General features: G+C 37.9%; 1 protein-coding gene across 6 annotated transcripts in view; it reads left to right on the forward strand.

Annotated features, from left to right (window-relative positions):
- The window catches only part of WDR7 (WD repeat domain 7), a 363,724-nt gene that overhangs the window by 255,838 nt on the left and 87,708 nt on the right, over positions 1 to 20,178 (forward strand). For all 6 annotated transcript variants that reach the window (XM_081251713.1, XM_081251715.1, XM_081251714.1 and 3 more), the window contains 3 exons: positions 3,089 to 3,206; positions 5,525 to 5,674; positions 6,269 to 6,351. In XM_081251713.1, coding sequence (XP_081107839.1) covers positions 3,089 to 3,206; positions 5,525 to 5,674; positions 6,269 to 6,351 — 351 coding nt within the window. The remainder of the gene's footprint in view (positions 1 to 3,088; positions 3,207 to 5,524; positions 5,675 to 6,268; positions 6,352 to 20,178) is intronic.

Genomic DNA, 20,178 nt, shown 5'->3' on the forward strand with positions numbered 1-20,178 from the left:
ATCAACCTGGTGAAATCGGTACTTTAATATAACCATTTTACTGACATTGTGCTTATTCAGTCTAGGGTGGCCACAGGGCACAGCATAAGGGCAGGGGGGCAATATCCACTTGTCACTGTGGCGTGAGCCTTGGAAGTCTGTCAGCTGACCTCCCCCACCCTCAGGTGCACACACACATGTGCATATCCATGTGTATTTATTCTTTCTTTCTCTCTCTTTCTCCCCTCTGCCTCGCCTCCCCTGGCCCCTTCTTAGCATCCCACTAAACTGTCCTCCTCCATGCAAGGAACAGAGATGGGGTGGAAGAGAGGACTTAGAGGTGGGCGGTGAGTTTGCAACGATCCTGTTTATGTGACTAAAACTCTGCTTTCCAACTGCAAGAGGTCACGACAGCACATCTGGGAATGGGCAGGACTTAACACGGACTCCAGGAGGGTGCTGTAACGCCTGTCCTGTGGAAGCCAGGCCCATCTCTTAGCGAGCAATACATCCATGAGGCGGGCACCCAGAGCCAGGAAGAGCAGCAGGGGAACATCTTCTCTATCCTTGTATTTCCCTTGATTCAGCCTAGCCCTGCAGGTAGCCACGTCACCAACATACGGGTGTAAGTTTCAATTACAACAACCCTCAGGTCTGTTTCATAAGCTCGGCCATCTCCTGTCCTATACCTACCTGTAAAGTTGGTCATCGGTACCCACATGTAAGACTTCTTTCTTTAGCTGAATTTGATCTTTTTGAGGGTTTTTGATTTCCAGTTCTGCTATTTAGTACAGTGGCTCTCTGTTACAGCTTTACCTCCATACCAGTTGATAACCGTGCATCCTGTATCTTCATTCAATCCACTGTTGGTACTGAATAAAACAGAGCGGAGGTCCATGTATTACAACATACCACTAGAAAGCTCTCTCGGGGATGCAGTCTAGCCAGTCATCCAAAAGTGCTGAGAGTTTAGTCATGTTAGCAATTCATTAATCCAGTTAACCACAGCATCGTCCAGCCCCTCCCCCTTTATTTTCTCCAGAGGTCGGCTGTCTTGAGACATTATGCTGCTACCTTGGCTCTTCACTAAACTTCTCTGGACCTGATTTCTCCCTCATAAAATGCTGATATCACCACCTCATAGGGATGTTCTGGGCAGATGCAAGGGGACATGAAGTAGCACAGGGAAGCTCCACTTCAACCCTCTGCCTACGGTGCCCATCCAGTTCTTTTTCCTCCTCTCATGCCTCCCACATGTGGGGTGGGCCGCCCTGGCAATAGCCACTCTTTCTCCCTGGCTGACTGCTTGGCAGGGATGTTGCCTAGGGGATCTTTCCAACTTCAACATCCTGTGGTTTTACTGATCTTAGGAAAGTTGATTTAGGTTTGTTCAGAATTATTCAATTAACATACCATTTTTGTTTGTTTCAGGCTTTCAATATTATCAACATCTATTCATCCACATTGATGACAGGAAACATCATAGAGTATCTGAAAAGTTTAGCTTTTGAATTTTTTAAAACTTAGCTTAATAATGATCTAAAACTTTACAATAAGTTTTTAAGCAATCTAGCCCAGCACTACTCACCTAGTAAACATTTCTTTTCCTGAATTCTCAATAATAAAGTTTAATCCAGAAGAGAAACTGCTCTCCTGATGAACATCTCTGTCCAGCCCCCATTGGGTCCCAAAGGCATCAGGACCTTCCATGGGGGTGATGCGCCCACCAATGCATCCCTTCTGTTTATTGCTCAGTATGTGTGTTCTCTCAGCTCACATCTGTCTTTTTTGTGGTAAACATGAAAGGAAAGCTCTGCATCGTCTTCTCCTCTGAGTTCCCACTTTGTGTCTACCCTCAGTTTGGAAAAAAAGAGTAGAGATATATTCTCAGACAGAGACTGAGCAATGTAAAAGTCACAAAGAAATAAGCAGAATTTTCTATCATCAATTTACCTTTTAAGAATGACAGGAATGCCTATGTGATGCCTCCTTATTTTCAACTAAAAGTTAAAATAATGATTCTTAGATGAATTACAGAGATACTTGTAAACTTCCTGAAAACTTTTAGTAGATGTAATTCATTTGACACATGAAACACAAAGATTATTTAAGTGGAGCAGGACAGATCTTAATATAATTTCATATGGATATGTAAATACCAAGGTTATTTAACTAGTGAGAGAAGCTATAATGGATCTCTTACTGAGTAACAAAATATTCCCTATACACAGTTGATCTGTGGGTCACATGCCACGTTTTAATGAAAAAAAAGTCTTAATACTTTTCACAGTAGTCTATATAAAATATAAAGGAAGCTTACAAACAGAAGAATATTACCATTTTATGTTTTAGGAGTGGCAAAGGAATATATAGCAGCACTATCCTATCAGGACATCCTCACACTCTAGAAAGATTTATTTCATCATGTACATATTCTTGTATATAGCGTGGACCATGTCATGTGTATGTTCTTTATAGAGAGAAAGTATCAGTTAATAGAAATTTTTGCAACAATACTGAATACCTACTGGCAGAAAATGCTGATTAGTAGATTGGTTCTGAAAGTATTGAGTGTGGGGTAAACTAGCGCTACTGAGGGTATTTCAAACTAAAAATAATATATAAACTAAAACTAATTTTGTGATTTTCAGTTCTTCGGTAATTTTATGGACAGGAGTGAATTTTGCTTCCTCTCAGATATAGGCCTTAAATACAGCCTTTCAACTTGGCCTTATAAACCAATTTTTACCTTTAACTTTTTTAAGGAAAAAAATCGGAAATGCTCTGCACAATATTCTTTCTTGCCTTATTCGGAGCTATGTGATATGTATTCAGTACTAGTTCTTGATAATTTGTTAACAAGGCGTTTTTAACACTTTGGACAGATGCACATACTGTCTTCAATCTTCACGGTTAATTATTTGATTTTGTATTTGATGCCAGAACACCCTGACTCCTAATCACTGCTCATTGTTGCAAGTCCATTATATTCTAACTGTTTGAGTGCTCCCATTGACCTTGAACTGACATGATAAGCTGTGTCTAATCTTTTCAGTCTATATTTCTAATGCTTCTTTTCTTTCTTCCTTTTTTTCTGATCCCTGTTTAGCATCACAATGGGGCTGCCTCTGAGCCCTGCAGCTGACTCTGCCCGCTCCTCGAGGCATGCCCTATCTCTCATTGCCACGGCCAGACCACCCGCCTTCATCACGACTATAGCCAAAGAGGTGAGAGGAACTTCTCAGTGTGCTCCATCTTCGCATTAGAGGAATTATCTCGTATTGTGAGCCGAGGGTCCATATCTATAGATAATCCTCACAGTTTGTTCTAGAACAATGCAAGTTAATAATTTAGGGCTGGGTTGAATACGTATGTACCTGTGTGCATGCACACTGAATCCCACGGCAGTGCATTCATTACTTGTGCTTTTGTAGTCATTTCTGTTCTCAACGTTAACTCACTTGTAAATATTTGTATTTACAGTAATGTCTCAATCTGAAAAATAGCAGGCTTGTTCAAATTAAAATATATTAAAGGTATCCACATTTTACAAGTGTAAGTATCTACCTATAATCAAAACAAAACTTATTTAACACTGGCTCTCCAACTGTAAACAAAAATGTAAGTCATAAACTTGCTAATTGTTTTTCCTATTACATATCACAGATAAAGACTTGAATGCCAATTGATTCCCGAATTCTTAGTGCTCTAATTGCCCACATCTAACTGAAAAACTAGTAAAGAACAATGAACCAATTATAAGGTCTTTCCTATAGGTCTTAGTCGTGGGAGAAAAGGCAAGGAAGATATACTCCTAAATTTTCTTTAAAGGTTTGTTCCATTTTAGCATGAATAATGTGCAGACTCAGTGTCCGTGGGGTATGGGCTCTGCCTGAGTTGTTTTTCCTGTAGCTAAGATGAATTTTTAAAATAGTAAATAAATACCTCGGAGTCTGCCCTCATAACCTACAACCTGCTGGGCCTATGTCTGCCCCAGAGCCATCCTTAATAGGCATGCAGCAAATATTTGTGACATGAATGTAGCTAGAAGGGAGGAAACAAGGGCCTACTAGCAGATTGTATGGGTTTATATGAGGCAGTGGGACTTTGAATTCACACCTAAAATAGATTTGCAGACTAAGGGGCTATGTTTTTCTAATAGTGCATAGTGGTGCAGTGGGAGTCCACTGTGTTTAAAATATACATATGTATATGTCTATATTTTATAGATAGTATATATTTTTATAAAGTGTATGTATGTATCAATGAACAGATTTATTAGACGTGGGATTTTTTTTTACCAGTTTTTCATATCAGTGGAATATGCAGAGATACTAATAGTGAATATACTGAATAAGCCTAACATTAGTCTGATACAGATACAGGTCTTATAAAGGCCAGGCATTAAATTGCCTCTTTAAAGAGAGTAAACAAGTATTTTATATTAATTGTGTTTTTGCACTTGATTTTCACCCTTTACATATGAGTATTTTTAAATGAGCTGTTAGAGTAGCTTGGGGTTTGTTCTACTCCAGCATTTGACTAGAAAGGTAATTTTTAAATATTTTAATGTTAATGGTCTAACTAATTGCCAATGATTCCCACATTCTTAGTGTTCTAACTAATATTTTAATGTAATAGTCCATATTTATTACCTTTTAAAAACAAGTTTTCCACTTCACTTAGAGGTTTAGAGTAAAATACTGAAGTATTTCTCACCGTGACAGCTGTCCCTAACCCCATCCCCATGCCCACTCCTGCATGGCTGGCCCAGGGCCTGTTAATACTGTTTCCCCTCTGAACTGTTAAGACTTACAATTTGTACAAGGAAGAAAAATCACACTGAACTTACATTACAGTTGACCCTTAAACAACATGGGTTTGAACTGCGCAGGTCCACTTATATGTGAATTTTTTTCAGTAGTAAATACTACAGGACTGAACATTCTTGTGGACGGTTGAATCCTTGGACACAGAGGGCCGACTGTTAAGTTGTACACGGATTTTCAACTCCGTGGAGGGTTGGCGCCCCTAACTCCCAGCATTGTTCAAGGGTCAGCTGTGTTTACACAGTGTTCATTATTTTTGGAGGTATGTTTTTTTAAAATTTCCCAACTTGATTATAAAGCACCTAGAATGGTGCCTGGGACACAGTAAGTGCTATGTAAGCATCATTTACCATTATTACTTGAGAACAAGAATCATGTCTTATACGCGTTGGTGTCTCCTAACTGCTACCCACCTCAATGCTGAATATGCAAGATTCACAAACCTTCCGTTTGTCCCTTTTTAAAAATGTCATGGTGATATTGTATTAAAGTCTCATATAATGCCCAAGAACTAGAATTCTATTAGGGAATACATACTGAGTGTTTATTGTACTAAGTACTTTCTTTGTAATTAAAAGTGTTTCCTGACCCACCCCAAGACATTTGTTTTTGTTGATTTTTTTTTCTGTTGTATTAGTAAGTGAAAAACCAGTGGCTAGAAATGTAAAAGTCTATCAAGTGTCGACCATATCTACAGCATGGAAATATTTTTCTAGGTGCACAGACATACTGCTCTTGCAGCCAATACCCAATCCCAGCAGAATATGCACACCACAACTCTTGCCCGAGCTAAAGGGGAAATTCTGAGAGTCATTGAAATTCTTATTGAAAAGATGCCCACGGATGTCGTGGATCTTCTCGTGGAGGTAAGGATATCCTGCTTTAAATTATATCAGTACATCCACAGCTAAATTAAATATTCTAGTGTAGTAATATAAATCAGCATCTTTATTTCCAGCACCTCTAAAAGAAAGAAAGAGATGACTAAAATGAATGAAGTTTTGTATCATTTCTGGAGACTTTATTTAAATTTCCTCAAAAATCAAAATGATTGCTATGTCCATTTACCATTCACATGGAATGGACTGTATTAGAGTCGTTTTTAACGGTTATCGTCTCCTCCGTATCTTTCACTATAAGTAAAACAAAACATAGAATGTGCTTGAGTAAAAGCTACCTATCCTGTACATAAATAGGAATTGCCTTTCAAGTAAACAGGTCTGGTTTCTTTATTTTAGTGTGTGCTGTCTTTAAAAAATGGTTTTCACAAGTAAGAGAAAGGATAGCCTATAGTATAAAGTAAGTACACTGTAATTGTAGTAAATATACTGTAGTTTTAAAGTAAATATCAAAATCAAACTATGTAGAATTTTAATGCAAATGAGGCCTAAGTTAATAATTTAAATTATGGAAAATTAAGTATTTGAAACTAATTTTAGATTTGTGTCTTTTCTGTAAAGGTTATGGACATCATTATGTACTGCCTTGAAGGATCTTTAGTTAAAAAGAAAGGTCTTCAGGAATGTTTCCCAGCCATCTGCAGGTAAAGAAGCTTTCAATAGCATGCAAAATAAATAATTTTTAGTAACAAATAATTTAAAACAATTTTTCAGCAGGATGAGTTAGTAGTTGTGCCCAATTAGAATTCCAATTATGAATTAATAACTGCTTACTTTCTAAAACAATTTAAGCACCTTATATTTAGTCAAAAACACAACTATAATAGAACCACTGTTTGAAATTGTGTTGTGAAGAAGTTTTCTCAAAACCTAAAAAAAAATGAGTAAGAGAAAGCATCTATTAAATATGTCTATATTCTTTTTTTTTTTTTTTTTTTGCTGTACGCGGGCCTCTCACTGCTGTGGCCTTTCCCATTGCGGAGCACAGGCTCCGGACGCGCAGGCTCAGCGGCCATGGCTCACGGGCCCAGCCGCTCCACGGCATGTGGGACCCTCCCAGACCGGGGCACGAACCCCTGTCCGCTGCATCGGCAGGGGGACACTCAACCACTGCGCCACCAGGGAAGCCCTATGTCTATATTCTTATATCCATCACTCAAATTAGCTTTTACATTACAAAAAGGAGAGTTAGGAAGCTATAACTTAGAGGAGGAAGATATACTTTTCAGCCAATAGAAACCTTTATGCCAACTTTTTGCTGGTAAATTTTATTTTAGATATAAAGGCCAGCATTTGCATATTGTCCTACTAACTATAGGTGTTTTCCCTCTGAGAAAACAGGCCAAGAGCAGTTCAAAGAAGTCAAGGACAGTTACAACTTTTATAAACAATGTTGTATATGTGAAGTATAACTCTAATAATTTGTATGTGTATAGCATTTAATTGTTATGAAGTGAAGATTTTAAAATTTCAAAATGCGCTCACCTTATGTTTATTTTTCTCTTAAAGTAGTTTTTGGCTCTCAGAATGTTTATAGCTTGAGGTACATTTTGTTTAAAAAAATTTTTTTAAATAAATTTATTTATTTTTGGCTGCGTTGGGTCTTCGTTGCTGCACACAGGCTTTCTCTAGTTGCGGCAAGCAGGGGCTGCTCTTCGTTGTGGTGCACGGGCTTCTCATTGTGGTGTGCGGGCTTCTCGTTGCAGTGCGTGGGCATCTCATTGCGGTGGCTTCTCTTGCTGTGGAGCACAGGTTCTAGGCACCCAGGCTTCAGTAGTTGTGGCACGTGGGCTCAGTAGTTGTAGCTCGCCGGCTCTAGAGCACAGGCTCAGTAGTTGTGGCGCACAGGCTTAGTTGCTCCGCAGCATGTGGGATCTTCCCGTACCAGGGCTCGAACCCATGTCCCCTGCATTGGCAGGTGGATTCTTAACACTGCGCCACCAGGGAGGTCCCTAAAATTTTTTTTACTTCCATGTGTTCAGTAGAAAGAGTGTTAAAATCTGTTGAAGATAATTGTTTTTGTAGAAAACAGAGCAACCAGTTAGTCATAGTTACATAACATTTTTCTTTTTAAGACAAGCTCAGTGCTATCCTTACTTATGTTTACTCGGTTCTGTGAGTATATTGTAGTGGAAGGCTTTATTTCAGACTCTAAGTTTCCTGAAAGCAGTGGCGTTACACCCCATGCATCTTTATGCCTCTTGTATTTCCTGGCATTTCAAACATATTTGCTGGATTAACTGTACTCTGCATCTTCCCATATCTTTCGTCATAGTTACAGTAGATTTTACATCCTAGCCTCTTCATTTTGCTGTTTCTGATTTATGCCATCCAGAAGTTAAATCAAGAACATAGAAAAAGATTATGCTGTAGTATACATGTGTACAGATATTTTCTTGTGATATAGAGTAGGCATGTTAGGATCCAGTAATTTTTTAACATCATGCCACATTAATTCTGGTTTGTGTTCTTTTTATTAAAAATTATATATATTAAATGTTTTTGTATAATTAACTGATGTTAAAAATACATGTAGTTGTTATATTCTCAGTCGATTATTCTCTAAGGAAATGTCTATGCAAAAATGGACATTTATCTGTCACTTAGTGGAGGTGAGGAAGCAGTTTCATTAGGGATTATCTTACTGGAGGTTAGCAAAGCGTTGCTTACAGCAGTCACTGCTGTGTAAATAACCCTCCTGGAGCTAACGTGAGGGAATTGTTCAACATGTAAAGGGACTACCTTTGCCCTTGCTGGAAGCCTGACTTCTCCCCAGTTCCTTCAGTCACCTTACTTTCTGCACATCCACTTTGGTTTGCTCTTGTTTAATCGCTGGAGAGCAAGGTTTCTGCTTGAATGCTAAGGAGGCAGGTGTCTAAATGGAATGCTTGGTACCAGTTTTTTTCTGATTTGGCAGAAAGCAATTGTATTTTGTTTATTAATTTAATAACATTGATTGAACATCTACTGTGTATCAAGTGCTGACTAGGCTCTGGGGGTGCAATGATGAATGAGATGATGTCCTCAAGAAGCACAGTGTCTAATAGGGCAGGAATTATTTTTTGTTTTGTTTTGTTTGTTTGTTTATACAGCAGGTTCTTATTAGTCATCAATTTTATACACATCAGTGTATACATGTCAATCCCAATCACCCAATTCAGCACCCCCCCACCCCCCGACGGTTTTCCCCCCTTGGTGTCCATACGTTTGTTCTGTACATCTGTGTAGGGCAGGTAATTATAAAGATAAGTAACGCCAGGGTGCTGTGTTATGTGCTGGGAGAGACTTACATATGAGGGACAGGGTTGGGCAATAAATGCAGTGCTTAACTCTGGACATGGGAGGCTTATAGAGTTCACCGAAGAGGAAGCAGAATAATAATAATAATAATAATAATAATAATAATAATAATGGAGTCTTGGAAAGTTTCACAAAGGAGAAGGCAGACTAATAATAATAATTTCCTTTTACTAAAGGAGAAAAGTGCTTTAATAAAAGTGGCTGCCAATCAGCTCGGTGCTTTGTGACTGCCTGGAGGGGTGGGATAGGGAGGGTGGGAGGGAGACGCAAAAGGGAGGGGATATGGGAACATATGTATATGTATAACTGATTAAATTTGTTATAAAGCAAAAAATAAAAAAATAAAATAAATAAAAATTAAAAAAAAAAAAAGTGGCTGCCAAACGGAAGAAGGATTTGCCCTCCGCAGGGGTTTGTGGGGGGGGGGGGGTAGGAGTGGTGGTGGGTTCTGGGAAAGCTTCACCGAAGAGTTGATGGGGTGAGCTTTGCAGAATAAGTAAGTGTGTGCCATCTGGAATTGCAGAAAGAATCATACTGACCAGTGTTTGGAGGTACAGAAGTATACAATGAGTTTAGCAAATGCTCTGTGGTAGTGGCTGGAATGTAGGTAGGATGGAAGTCTAGCATAGTGCCACAGGATAGGGCTTCGAGTTCCATACACAGGAATTTGGTTATTATTCTTCAAGCAATGGCGAGTCAGCAGAGTTGAAGCAAACATGTGTAATTCTCTTTCCAGAACATAGTTGATAAGATATGATCTCATGAAACATAGGATTTATAACAAATAGTTATAAATTGAGGTAGTTAACTACCTCTTATTAAATTGTAGTCAATATTATTAGAGCTGTGAATATATAAACCATAACAAGTCAGTGCATAAACGTAGAAAGATGAATAACAATATAAGGCTGTATAATAGCTTGTACTAAATGTTAGTTGGAACAGATAATAAATCATGGAGGACTTCAGTGAACACTAAGCTTAGATGGGACCTCCAAAGTTTTACAGGTCAATGCCATGCTACTTCTTTAGGCTGATTTGTACTAGATTGATAAATGAACAACAAACATATTAACATATCAACAGAAGTAAAAATTATTTTATTGAAAACCTGCCATGTTTGTACCATTGTACGTTCCTTACAGCACTTATTTGCCCTCTACTTATAAATAAATGCCTTTCCTTAAATATGAAACTCTAGTCAAAGTCAGTGATGTGAATATCTGTGGTCCAGTCAGGTGAAATTTGTTTTTAAAATCTTTATATAATGTTGTATTCCTTTTGTTTGTTTGTTTGTTTTCTTCTTTCCTTTACCCTTTCTTAAAGATGCTATGGGTTTTAGCTTAGGCTACCCTCTATAATGTTGCTACATACCAATATTCAGTGCTTATGGTTGGTAGGTCATAAAAAACTATAAAACTTCATTTACTATTTTTTTTAATGAGATGATATTTGTCAAAGCACCTAGCAGAATACTTATGATTTAGGTATTCAGAGAATATTAGTTTCCTTGGGGGGGGGGTGTCTCTCCATCTGAACAATAATGTGAAAACGCAAAATGTGTGTAAGAAATTAGTTAATATTTATTTTAAAGAATTTTATATGCATAAAAACTACAGGGTGGCATTATTATCATTTTCATACATGTAAAAAAATTGGTTTACTTCCCAAAATATTAAATAAATTTTAGTCAATGTTATAAAGATGCTCTTCACATCTAAAGTTGTATTAATTCAATTAAGAGCTATTCTAGTATCCTGAAGTCATTGAATATTTAAAATTCAAAAGTACTCTCATTTGGGTTATACATAAATTTCTCTGTTTTCTGAGTACCAAGATGAAGTAGCATCGTCAAATGTGGAATGATCCTAAGATTGGTTTTCTTGTTTTTTAGATTCGTTTTGTTTTTTAACCTTGACAAGTAGGCTTGTGATTCTGATATGCATCTGGGTTCAGAATTTTAAAACTTGAACGTGGTAATTTCTCTAAGATTTTCTTTGCTGTTAGTAACTTGGCAGTTATTTTTCAGATTGTATTTAAAATTTCCATTTTATTGGTGTCATGGAAGTCTTGGCTTTAAGCTTAGGCTGACCTCTGTATTGTATGTTGCTACATACCAATAGTCAGTTTATTCACGTTTGTTTGTTTATTCATTCATTTATTCAGGTTTATTAATGATTATATGACTTAATATACAATTTAATGAGTGGTGAATCCATCCACTGAAGTATGTTGTTAAATAAATTTCTTTGTCCTCTGACATATTTACTCAAAACATATTTAAGTTTAAGCTACAAGTCGTAAATACAATGAAAGAAAGAAGGATTGATACAGAAAGTTTGATTTTTCTAAGTTTGTTCATATAAAATTTTTCCATCAGTTGTTAAAGCTTCTTGTAATATCTTCTGCTTGAAAACAGAAATGGATTAGAACACATGCCAGTAAATTTTGATATAATTCTGTCTTCTTACTGACCCGAAACTCACTTGTTGATATTAAAATATGAGGTTATAGCACCGCAGAAGTGAATAATTTGCCAGACTTGAGCCATATGTTTGTATCTAAACTTCTTAGCATCCAGTGAGCAAAGAGGGGCAGACCATCAATACCTAAGTCACAATGTTCAGATGATAGAAATAGAGCAGTTGTTCAAGAGGAACATACCTGTTTGTAGGACTGAGATCAACGCGGAATTGAGAGTCCTCAGAAGAATTTCCATCTGCGGAGCGGGTGGTTGAATCTGCCGACGTGGGACCTGTGGAAACGGACAGCCAACTGTCATAAGGCCTTTTATGTAAGGGTTTGAACATCTGCAGATACTGAAGGACGGCCATATGCAGTTTATAGACTCAGTTGTTTTACAGATTTGGTGACTCTCAAGAATGTCTTGGGAAAGAGCTCACACAAGTCAATATTAAAATACATTCCATGCCTGTTAGTTGAGAGAACTAAGGACACTAAACACAGGTATTAAGTGCTCACTCTCTGTTAGGCCCTCTGGGGAATAATGCTCTCTAAGTGTAGTTCCTGGACTATCTTCAAGAGAATTACCTGATTTCCAGGCTCCCCCTGAGAGCCACTGCATCAGACTGTCATGAAGCCTGATGAGTCTTATGCACACTAAAGTTCGAAAACAAGTGCTCTAATAATCCGAAATCAAGAAAACAAAACCTGAGAAATTGTCCTTTGTGACCATGTTCTGTTATGTCAGAGCCTGTATCCTAGAATGCCTTTCTGTTTACATATTGAGTAAACTCAGAATTTCCAAGGAAACATCTAAAGACAGCCCTTCAGCTCCTGCATTCCAGTGATGCACTTAATTTTTAAAAGCTTGCCCTTAGACAGTAGCACAGAATGCCTGCCAGAGACTTTAACTTCAAACTGTTCATTAATTGACTTTTATCTAAAACTCCATTGAAAAAACCCAGAATAATTAGAAGTTAGTTTAAAAAACACAGGGTTGGGCTTCCCTGGTGGCGCAGTGGTTGAGAGTCCGCCTGCCGAGGCAGGGGACACGGGTTCGTGCCCCGGTCCGGGAAGATCCCACATGCCGCAGAGCGGCTGGGCCCGTGAGCCATGGCCGCTGAGCCTGTGCGTCCGGAGCCTGTGCTCTGCAGCGGGAGAGGCCATAACAGTGAGAGGCCCGCGTACCACAAAAAAAATTAAAAAATAATAAATAATAAAAATAAATAAAAATAAAAAACACAGGGTCCATTTAGCCCCCTACATATTCTAGTTCATGTCCCTAGGTTAAGCTAAACCATCCGAGAGCTGCCTGTTTGGACCACATTGTCTGACCTCCTTCAGCGTTCCCTTCCCCAAGTTCCTTGTCAGTGTTTTGCCTGCAGTTTGCACTGAGGAACCTGCTATGTGAGTGTCTTAAGAAGGTTGACAGTGCAGTTACTGTAAGGGTCATACTGATGTCCATTGTTTAGAGTCCCTTCTGTAAGGACTCAGTAAAAACATTTCTTTCAAATCCAGATGACAGGCATTTTTTGTTCGTTTTGTCCTAAGGAACAAGTATATGTTTTTTGTTTTTAATTATACTTAACCAGAGTTAATGTAAACATTTTGCTTTGGTCATTGGGCAGCAAAACCAAATTCCCTGCCTAACTTTAGTAGTTATGGCTTACATCTCCCATCTTCTTTATCTCATCATCACACCTCAAGCTTATCTTCCTTTTCTATCTTTTTACTGAATTATGTTCTATAAGCTTCCCTAAGTCCTTTCTGTAATATGTGTATATTTATGTATTTATGTACATATGTATGTGTATGTGAAATATAACACGTTTATAATTTTATTTCAGAGGCATGGAAACAATCATTTTACATATAATATTATGATTATTTTCTAAAAATTGAAAAACATCTTCTTTGTACTAATTGAAATATCCTAGATCTTCCTGGAGTAATTTATGTATCTGTGGATATTTGTCTATATTTTATTTAGTAAAAGATACAAAAATAACATAATTTTTTTAATTGAAGTGTAGTTGATTTACAATATTGTGTTAATTTCAGGTGTACAACAAAGTGACTCAGTTTTTTTTTTCCGATTATATTCCATTATAGGTTATAACAAGATACTGAATATAGTTCCCAGCGCTATACAGTAAATCCTTGTTGCTTATCTCTTTTATGTATATTAGTTTGTATCTGTTAACCTCTTATTCCTAATTTGTCCCTCCTTCCCTCCCTCTCCCCTTTGGTAACCATAAATTTGTTTTCATATCTGTGAGTCTGTTTCTGTTTCATATACAAATTCATTTGTATTATTTTTAATATTACACATGTAAGTGATATTTGTCTTTCTCTGTTTGACTTACTTCACTAAGTATAATATTCTCTAGGTCCATCCATGTTGCTGCAAATAGTAATATTTCATTCTTTTTTATGGCTAAGTAATATATATATATATATATATATATATATATATATGTCACATCTTCTTAAGCCAGTTGTCTGTTGATGGACACTTGGGTTGTTTCCATGTCTTGGCTATTGTAAATAGTGCTGCTGTGAACATTGGGGTGCATGTATCTTTTCAAATTAAAGTTTTTGTTTTTTTCTGGATTTATGCCCAGGAGTAGAATTGCTGGATAATATGGTAGCTCTATTTTTAATTTTTTAAGGAACCTCCATACTGTTTTCCACAGTGGCGGCACCAATTTACATTCCCACCAACAGTGTAGGAGAGTTCCCTTTTCTCCACACTCTCTCCAGCATTTACTATTTGTAGACTTTTTGATGATAGCCATTCTGACCAGTGTGAGGTTATACCTCATTGCGGTTTTGATTTGTATTGTTGGCCATCTGTATGTCTTCTTTGGAAAAATGCTATGTAGTTCTTCTGTCCATTTTTTAATTGGGTTGTTTGTTTTCTTGATATTGAGTTGTATATTTCAGATATTGACTCCTTTTCAGTCACATCATTTGTAAATATTTTGTCCCATTCCGTAAGTTGTCTTTTTGTTTTGTTAATAGCTTCCTTTGCAGTGCAAAAGCTTTAAAGTTTGAGTGTGTTCCATTTATTTATTTTTGCTTTTATTTCGTTTGCCTTGGGTGACTAATCTAAGAAAATATCGCTACATTTTATGTCAAAGAATGTTTTACCTGTGTTTTCTTCTAGGAGTTTAATAGTGTCATGTCTATATTTAGGTCTTTAAACCATTTTTAGTTTATTTCTGTATGTGGTGTGAGGAAGTGTTTTGATTCCATTGATTTACATGTAGCAGTCCAGCTTTCCCAGTATCACGGGTCAAAGAGACTTTCTTTTCCCATAGTATATTCTTGCCTACTTTGTCATAGATTAATTGACCCTAGGTGTGTGGATTTACTTCTGGGCTCTCTATTCTGTTTCATTGATCTATGTGTCTGTTTTTGTGGCAGTACCATGGTGTTTTGTTTACTGTAGCTCTGTAGTATAATGTGAAGTCTGGAAGTGTTATGCCTCCAGCTTTGTTCCTTTTCCTCAGGATTGCTTTGGCAATTTTGAGCCATTTATGGTTCCATATTTTAAAAATTACAATTTTAGCTGCTGTGTAAACTTTATAGTCAGATTTAAATATTTCCTAATATTTACATTTTAGTTCCCGGGATATTGTTAAAAATACAGTGGTATCCATTAATAATACAAGAAAATTACTTAGATTTCATTGCCTGTGAGAGACTATAGCATACATATCCTTCAAAACATAGTTATTCAAAATAGTTCTATCACCAGATTTTGCATCACGGTAACAAATAAAGCTATTTTATTATACAGGAATTAAACTGCATTCTTTCTAGAACACAGATATATTAGCAACAAGATTGTTGCAACCTTGAATTAATTTTATGTTTATGAATAAGCAGACTAAGATGTACAATAAGGTAACATTTAAGAAATGAATTCCTCTAGATTCTCTCCCATCTCATTGCACTTTGCTTTGCCTTTGTCAGTCTCCTAGATCAGGGGTCCCCAACCCCCGGGCCATGGATCAGTACTGGTCTGTGGCCTGTTAGGAACTGGGCCACACAGCAGGAGGTGAGCAGCAGGTGAGCAAGTGAAGCTTTATCTGTATTTACAGCCAGATGTAAATACAGATGAAGCAGCCTCCCCATCGCTCGCATTACTGCCTGAGCTCTGCCTCCTGTTAGATCAGCGGCACCATTAGATTCTCATAGGAGTGCGAACCCTACTGTGAACTGCACATGTGAGGGATCTAGGTTGCACACTCCTTATAAGAGTCTAATGCCCGGTGATCTGAGGTGGAGCTGAGGCAGTGATGCTAGCGCTGGGCAGCGGCTGCAAATACAGATTATCATGAGCAGAGAGGTTTGACTTCAGAGACACCGTAATAAATCAATGCACTTCATAGCACAAGGAGATCAACTCCGTGCTTTTTGACCACCTAGAAGGGTGGGATAGGGAGTGTGGGAGGGAGACGCAAGAGGGAGGGAATATGGGGATATATGTATACATAGAGCTGATTCACTTTGTTATACAGCAGAAATTAACACAATATTGTAAAGCAATTATACTCCAATAAGATGTTAAAAAAAATAATAAATGCGCTTGAATCATCCCAAACATCCTTCCCCACCCCCCACCCCCGCCCTGGTCCATAGAAAAATTGTCTTCCAAGAAACTGGTCCCTGATGCTAAAAAGGTTGGGGACCGCTGTCCTAGGTGATCTTCCAAAAGTCATCATCCAGCTCTCTAGATGATTACTGTTAGAGGCAGAAGTATGGAGGGTTCTGAGTAATTTACATTTAATTGCCGATACTATAAATAATACAGCATCCTCAGGTAAAAATATCCTAGACACTAAGAAAGTAGAACTAACTTTTTTCGAGGTTTGGATGGGTAAACATCACTGAAGTTTCCTCAGAATTCATTGTTGAAATTTAGTTACCATTTGCTGTGTTACTGAACTTGAATATCCTTGTGAAGACCCTCATATACAGACCAACCAGCATGGAGCATGCCATGCTTGACTCAGTTTGATTAATTATCTCTTTTGGTCACCGTATAAACACTGTCTCATTTTACACTACTATATTTGATGCAGTAGCACAAAATACAAAAGTGTAGAAATGCACAGATGTTACTAAACTAAGAGAAAAGCAGCATAGCACACACACAAGTATGATATATACTTGTTCTGAAATGAATACTTTAAGGGTTTGTTATTCATTTCGCAAAAGTATTCTTCTAAAATTCAAGTATAGTTGATTTACAAAGTTGTGTTAATTTCTGCTGTACCAAAAATATTCTTTACTAATCTCAGAATAGAAAAATTTAAGCTCTCATAAACTACTGACTATCAAAGCTCAGTTAGAAAGGAAGATAAAGTACCTCTGGAAATATAATGAAATTAAAATATAATTTTTAAATTTAAGGCAATTTTATTGTGTTCTTAACGGCTAGTAGTGGGATAATACATAACAAATAAAGGATTAGAGATTTTTAAATAAAATTCTAAGTTGATGGGAAAATATGATTATATTTGGAGAGTAAGAGGTTTTAGGATTTTTTCATAGCAAAGATTAGATATGCCTCTACATGTGGTTTTTAGTCACTTACAGCTCCTCAATTATGCCCATTATGAGTAGCTTGAAGAAAGGGGTTTTTGCATCCATTTCTTTTATTGTTTCCCATAGCAAGTAGTAGAGGGCTTCATCTGGCCAAAAGCCATATACCCCAGAATTCTCACATAATAGATCCTTTTATCATGCATTTTTATTCTTTTAAGTGGAGGCAATTTATTTGATGTATAACTAAGAGTGATTTGATTTTATGCCTATTAAAGACTTGTCAAATAAATTCATAGATTCAGAAGAAATCCTTTTTTGAGCTCTTTCCCAGTTTTTAGTTTAGAAAATCTGAACACTCAATATAGGCACTCAATAACTGTGGTTGAATAATGATACCAGCTATGCTGCTTCATGTGTTTAGTCCTTAATTTAGTCATAATAAATGGTACCAGTTATTTCACTTAAGCAGTGACCTTGCTGCATTATTTTTATAGAATTACAAGTTGTAGAATTTGGAATCTGCAAAGGACCTCACATTATAAATTACCCACCTCTAGCCTTCATTTGACAAACGGACAAACTTACGAGCATTCCTGTGCTGACGATCAGATGAAAGTGAAGCCCAGCTTGACTGAACGGATCTCACACCTGCTCTGTATTCTGCAGGGCGGGGTGTGCACCTGCTGCATAGGCACCCACATGACACAGTTGCTCCATCTCAGCAGAGGATGAGATGGCTGTTTTTGTGTTCCAGGCCCAGGCCTCTTCCTTACTTCATCCCTCCTTTACCATCCTCTCTCAACTCCCCTTGCTCCTTAGATAACCCTTCTCTCAGTTTTTTTTTTTTTTAAGATTTTTTTTGATGTGGACCATTTTTTCTTAACGTATTTATTGAATTTGTTACAATATTGCTTCTGTTTTATGTTTTGGTTTTTTGGCCATGAGGCGTGTGAGATCTTAGCTCCCTGACCAGAGATCAAACCCACACCCCCTGCATTGGAAGGCGAAGTTTCAACCACTGGACCACCAGGGAAGACCCTCTTCTCTCACTTTTATCCTCAACTTCTCTTCCTCTGTCTGGAAACGTGCTATTATCTCTCATTTGAAACCCTTCCTTCCCTCTGCATCTCCTCTCTCCACCGTCCAGCCTCTCATCTCTCCTTCCCCAGGAAGAAGAACCTGCGCTCTGTCCATTTTGTCACCTCTCCTGCCCTTTTGATCTACTGTCATCTGGTCTTTGCCCCCACTATTTTGCTAATCTCTCTCTCTCCCCCTGGTTACAAACAACTTTTTTTTTTTTTTTGGCTGCATTGGGACTTCGTTGCTGCAAGCGGGAACTCCTCTTCATTGTGACACGCAGGCTTCTCATTGTGGTGGCTTCTCTTGTCGTGGAGCACGGGCTCTAGGAACGCAGGCTTCAGTAGTTGTGGCATGTGGGCTCAGTAGTTGTGACTTGCGGGCTCTAGAACGCAGGCTCAGTAGTTGTGGCACACGGGCTTAGCTGCTCTGCGGCATAGGGGATCTTCCCGGACAAGGGATCGAACCTGTGTCCCCTGCATTGGCAGGTGGATTCTTGACAACTGCACCCCCAGGGAGATCCCTACAAACAACTTTTTTTTTAACATCTTTATTGGAGTATAATTGCTTTACAATGGTGTGTTACTTTCTGCTTTATAACAAAGTGAATCAGTTATACATATACATATGTTCCCATATCTCTTCCCTCTTCTATCTCCCTCCCTCCCACCTTCCCAATCCCACCCCTCTAGGTGGTCACAAAGCACCGAGCTGATCTCCCTGTGCTATGCGGCTGCTTCCCACTAGCTATCTATTTTACATTTGGTAGTGTATATGTGTCCATGCCACTCTCTCACTTTGTCACAGCTTACCCTTCCCCCTCCCCATATCCTCAAGTCCATGCTCTAGTAGGTCTGTGTCTTTATTCCCATCTTACCCCTAGGTTCTTCATGACCTTTTTTTTTTCTTAGATTCCATATATATGTGTTAGCATACAGTATTTCTTTTTCTCTTTCTGACTTACTTCACTCTGTACGACAGACTCTAGGTCCATCCACCTCACTACAAATAACTCAATTTCGTTTCTTTTTATGGCTGAGTAATATTCCATTGTATATATGTGCCACATCTTCTTTATCCATTCATCTGTCGATGGACACTTAGGTTGCTTCCATGTCCTGGCTATTGTAAATAGAGCTGCAATAAACATTGTGGTACATGACTCTTTTTGAATTATGGTTTTCTCAGGGTATATGCCCAGTAGTGGGATTCCTGCGTCGTATGATAGTTCTATTTGTAGTTTTTTAAGGAACCTACATACTGTTCTCCATAGTGGCTGTATCAATTTACATTCCCACCAACAGTGCAGGAGTGTTCCCTTTTCTCCACACCCTCTCCAGCATTTATTGTTTCTAGATATTTTGATGATGGCCATTCTGACCGGTATGAGATGATATCTCATTGTAGTTTTGATTTGTATTTCTCTAATGATTAATGATGTTGATCATTCTTTCATGTGTTTGTTGGCAATCTGTATATCTTCTTTGGAGAAATGTCTATTTAGGTATTCTGCCATTTTTGGATTGGGTTGTTTGTTTTTTTGTTATTGAGCTGCATGAGCTGCTTGTAAATTTTAGAGATTAATCATTTGTCAGTTGCCTCATTTGCAAATATTTTCTCCAATTCTGAGGGTTGTCTTTTGGTATTCTTTATGGTTTCCTTTGCCGTACAAAAGCTTTTAAGTTTCATTAGGTCCCATTTGTTTATTTTTGGTTTTATTTCCATTTCTCTAGGAGGTGGGTCCAAAAGGATCTTGCTGTGATTTATGTCATAGAGTGTTCTGCCTATGTTTTCCTCTAAGAGTTTGATAGTGTCTGCCCTTACATTTAGGTCTTTAATCCGTTTTGAGCTTATTTTTGTGTATGGTGTTAAGGAGTGTTCTAATTTCATACTTTTACATGTAGCTGTCCAGTTTTCCCAGCACCACTTATTGAAGAGGCTGTCTTTTCTCCACTGTATATTCTTGCCTCCTTTATCAAAGATAAGGTGACCAAATGTGCATGGGTTTATCTCTGGCCTTTCTATCCTGTTCCATTGATCTATATTTCTGTTTTTGTGCCAGTACCATACTA

Source organism: Mesoplodon bidens, assembly GCF_964165515.1.
Source record: "Mesoplodon bidens genome assembly, chromosome: 13".
Lineage (NCBI taxonomy): Eukaryota > Metazoa > Chordata > Mammalia > Artiodactyla > Ziphiidae > Mesoplodon > Mesoplodon bidens.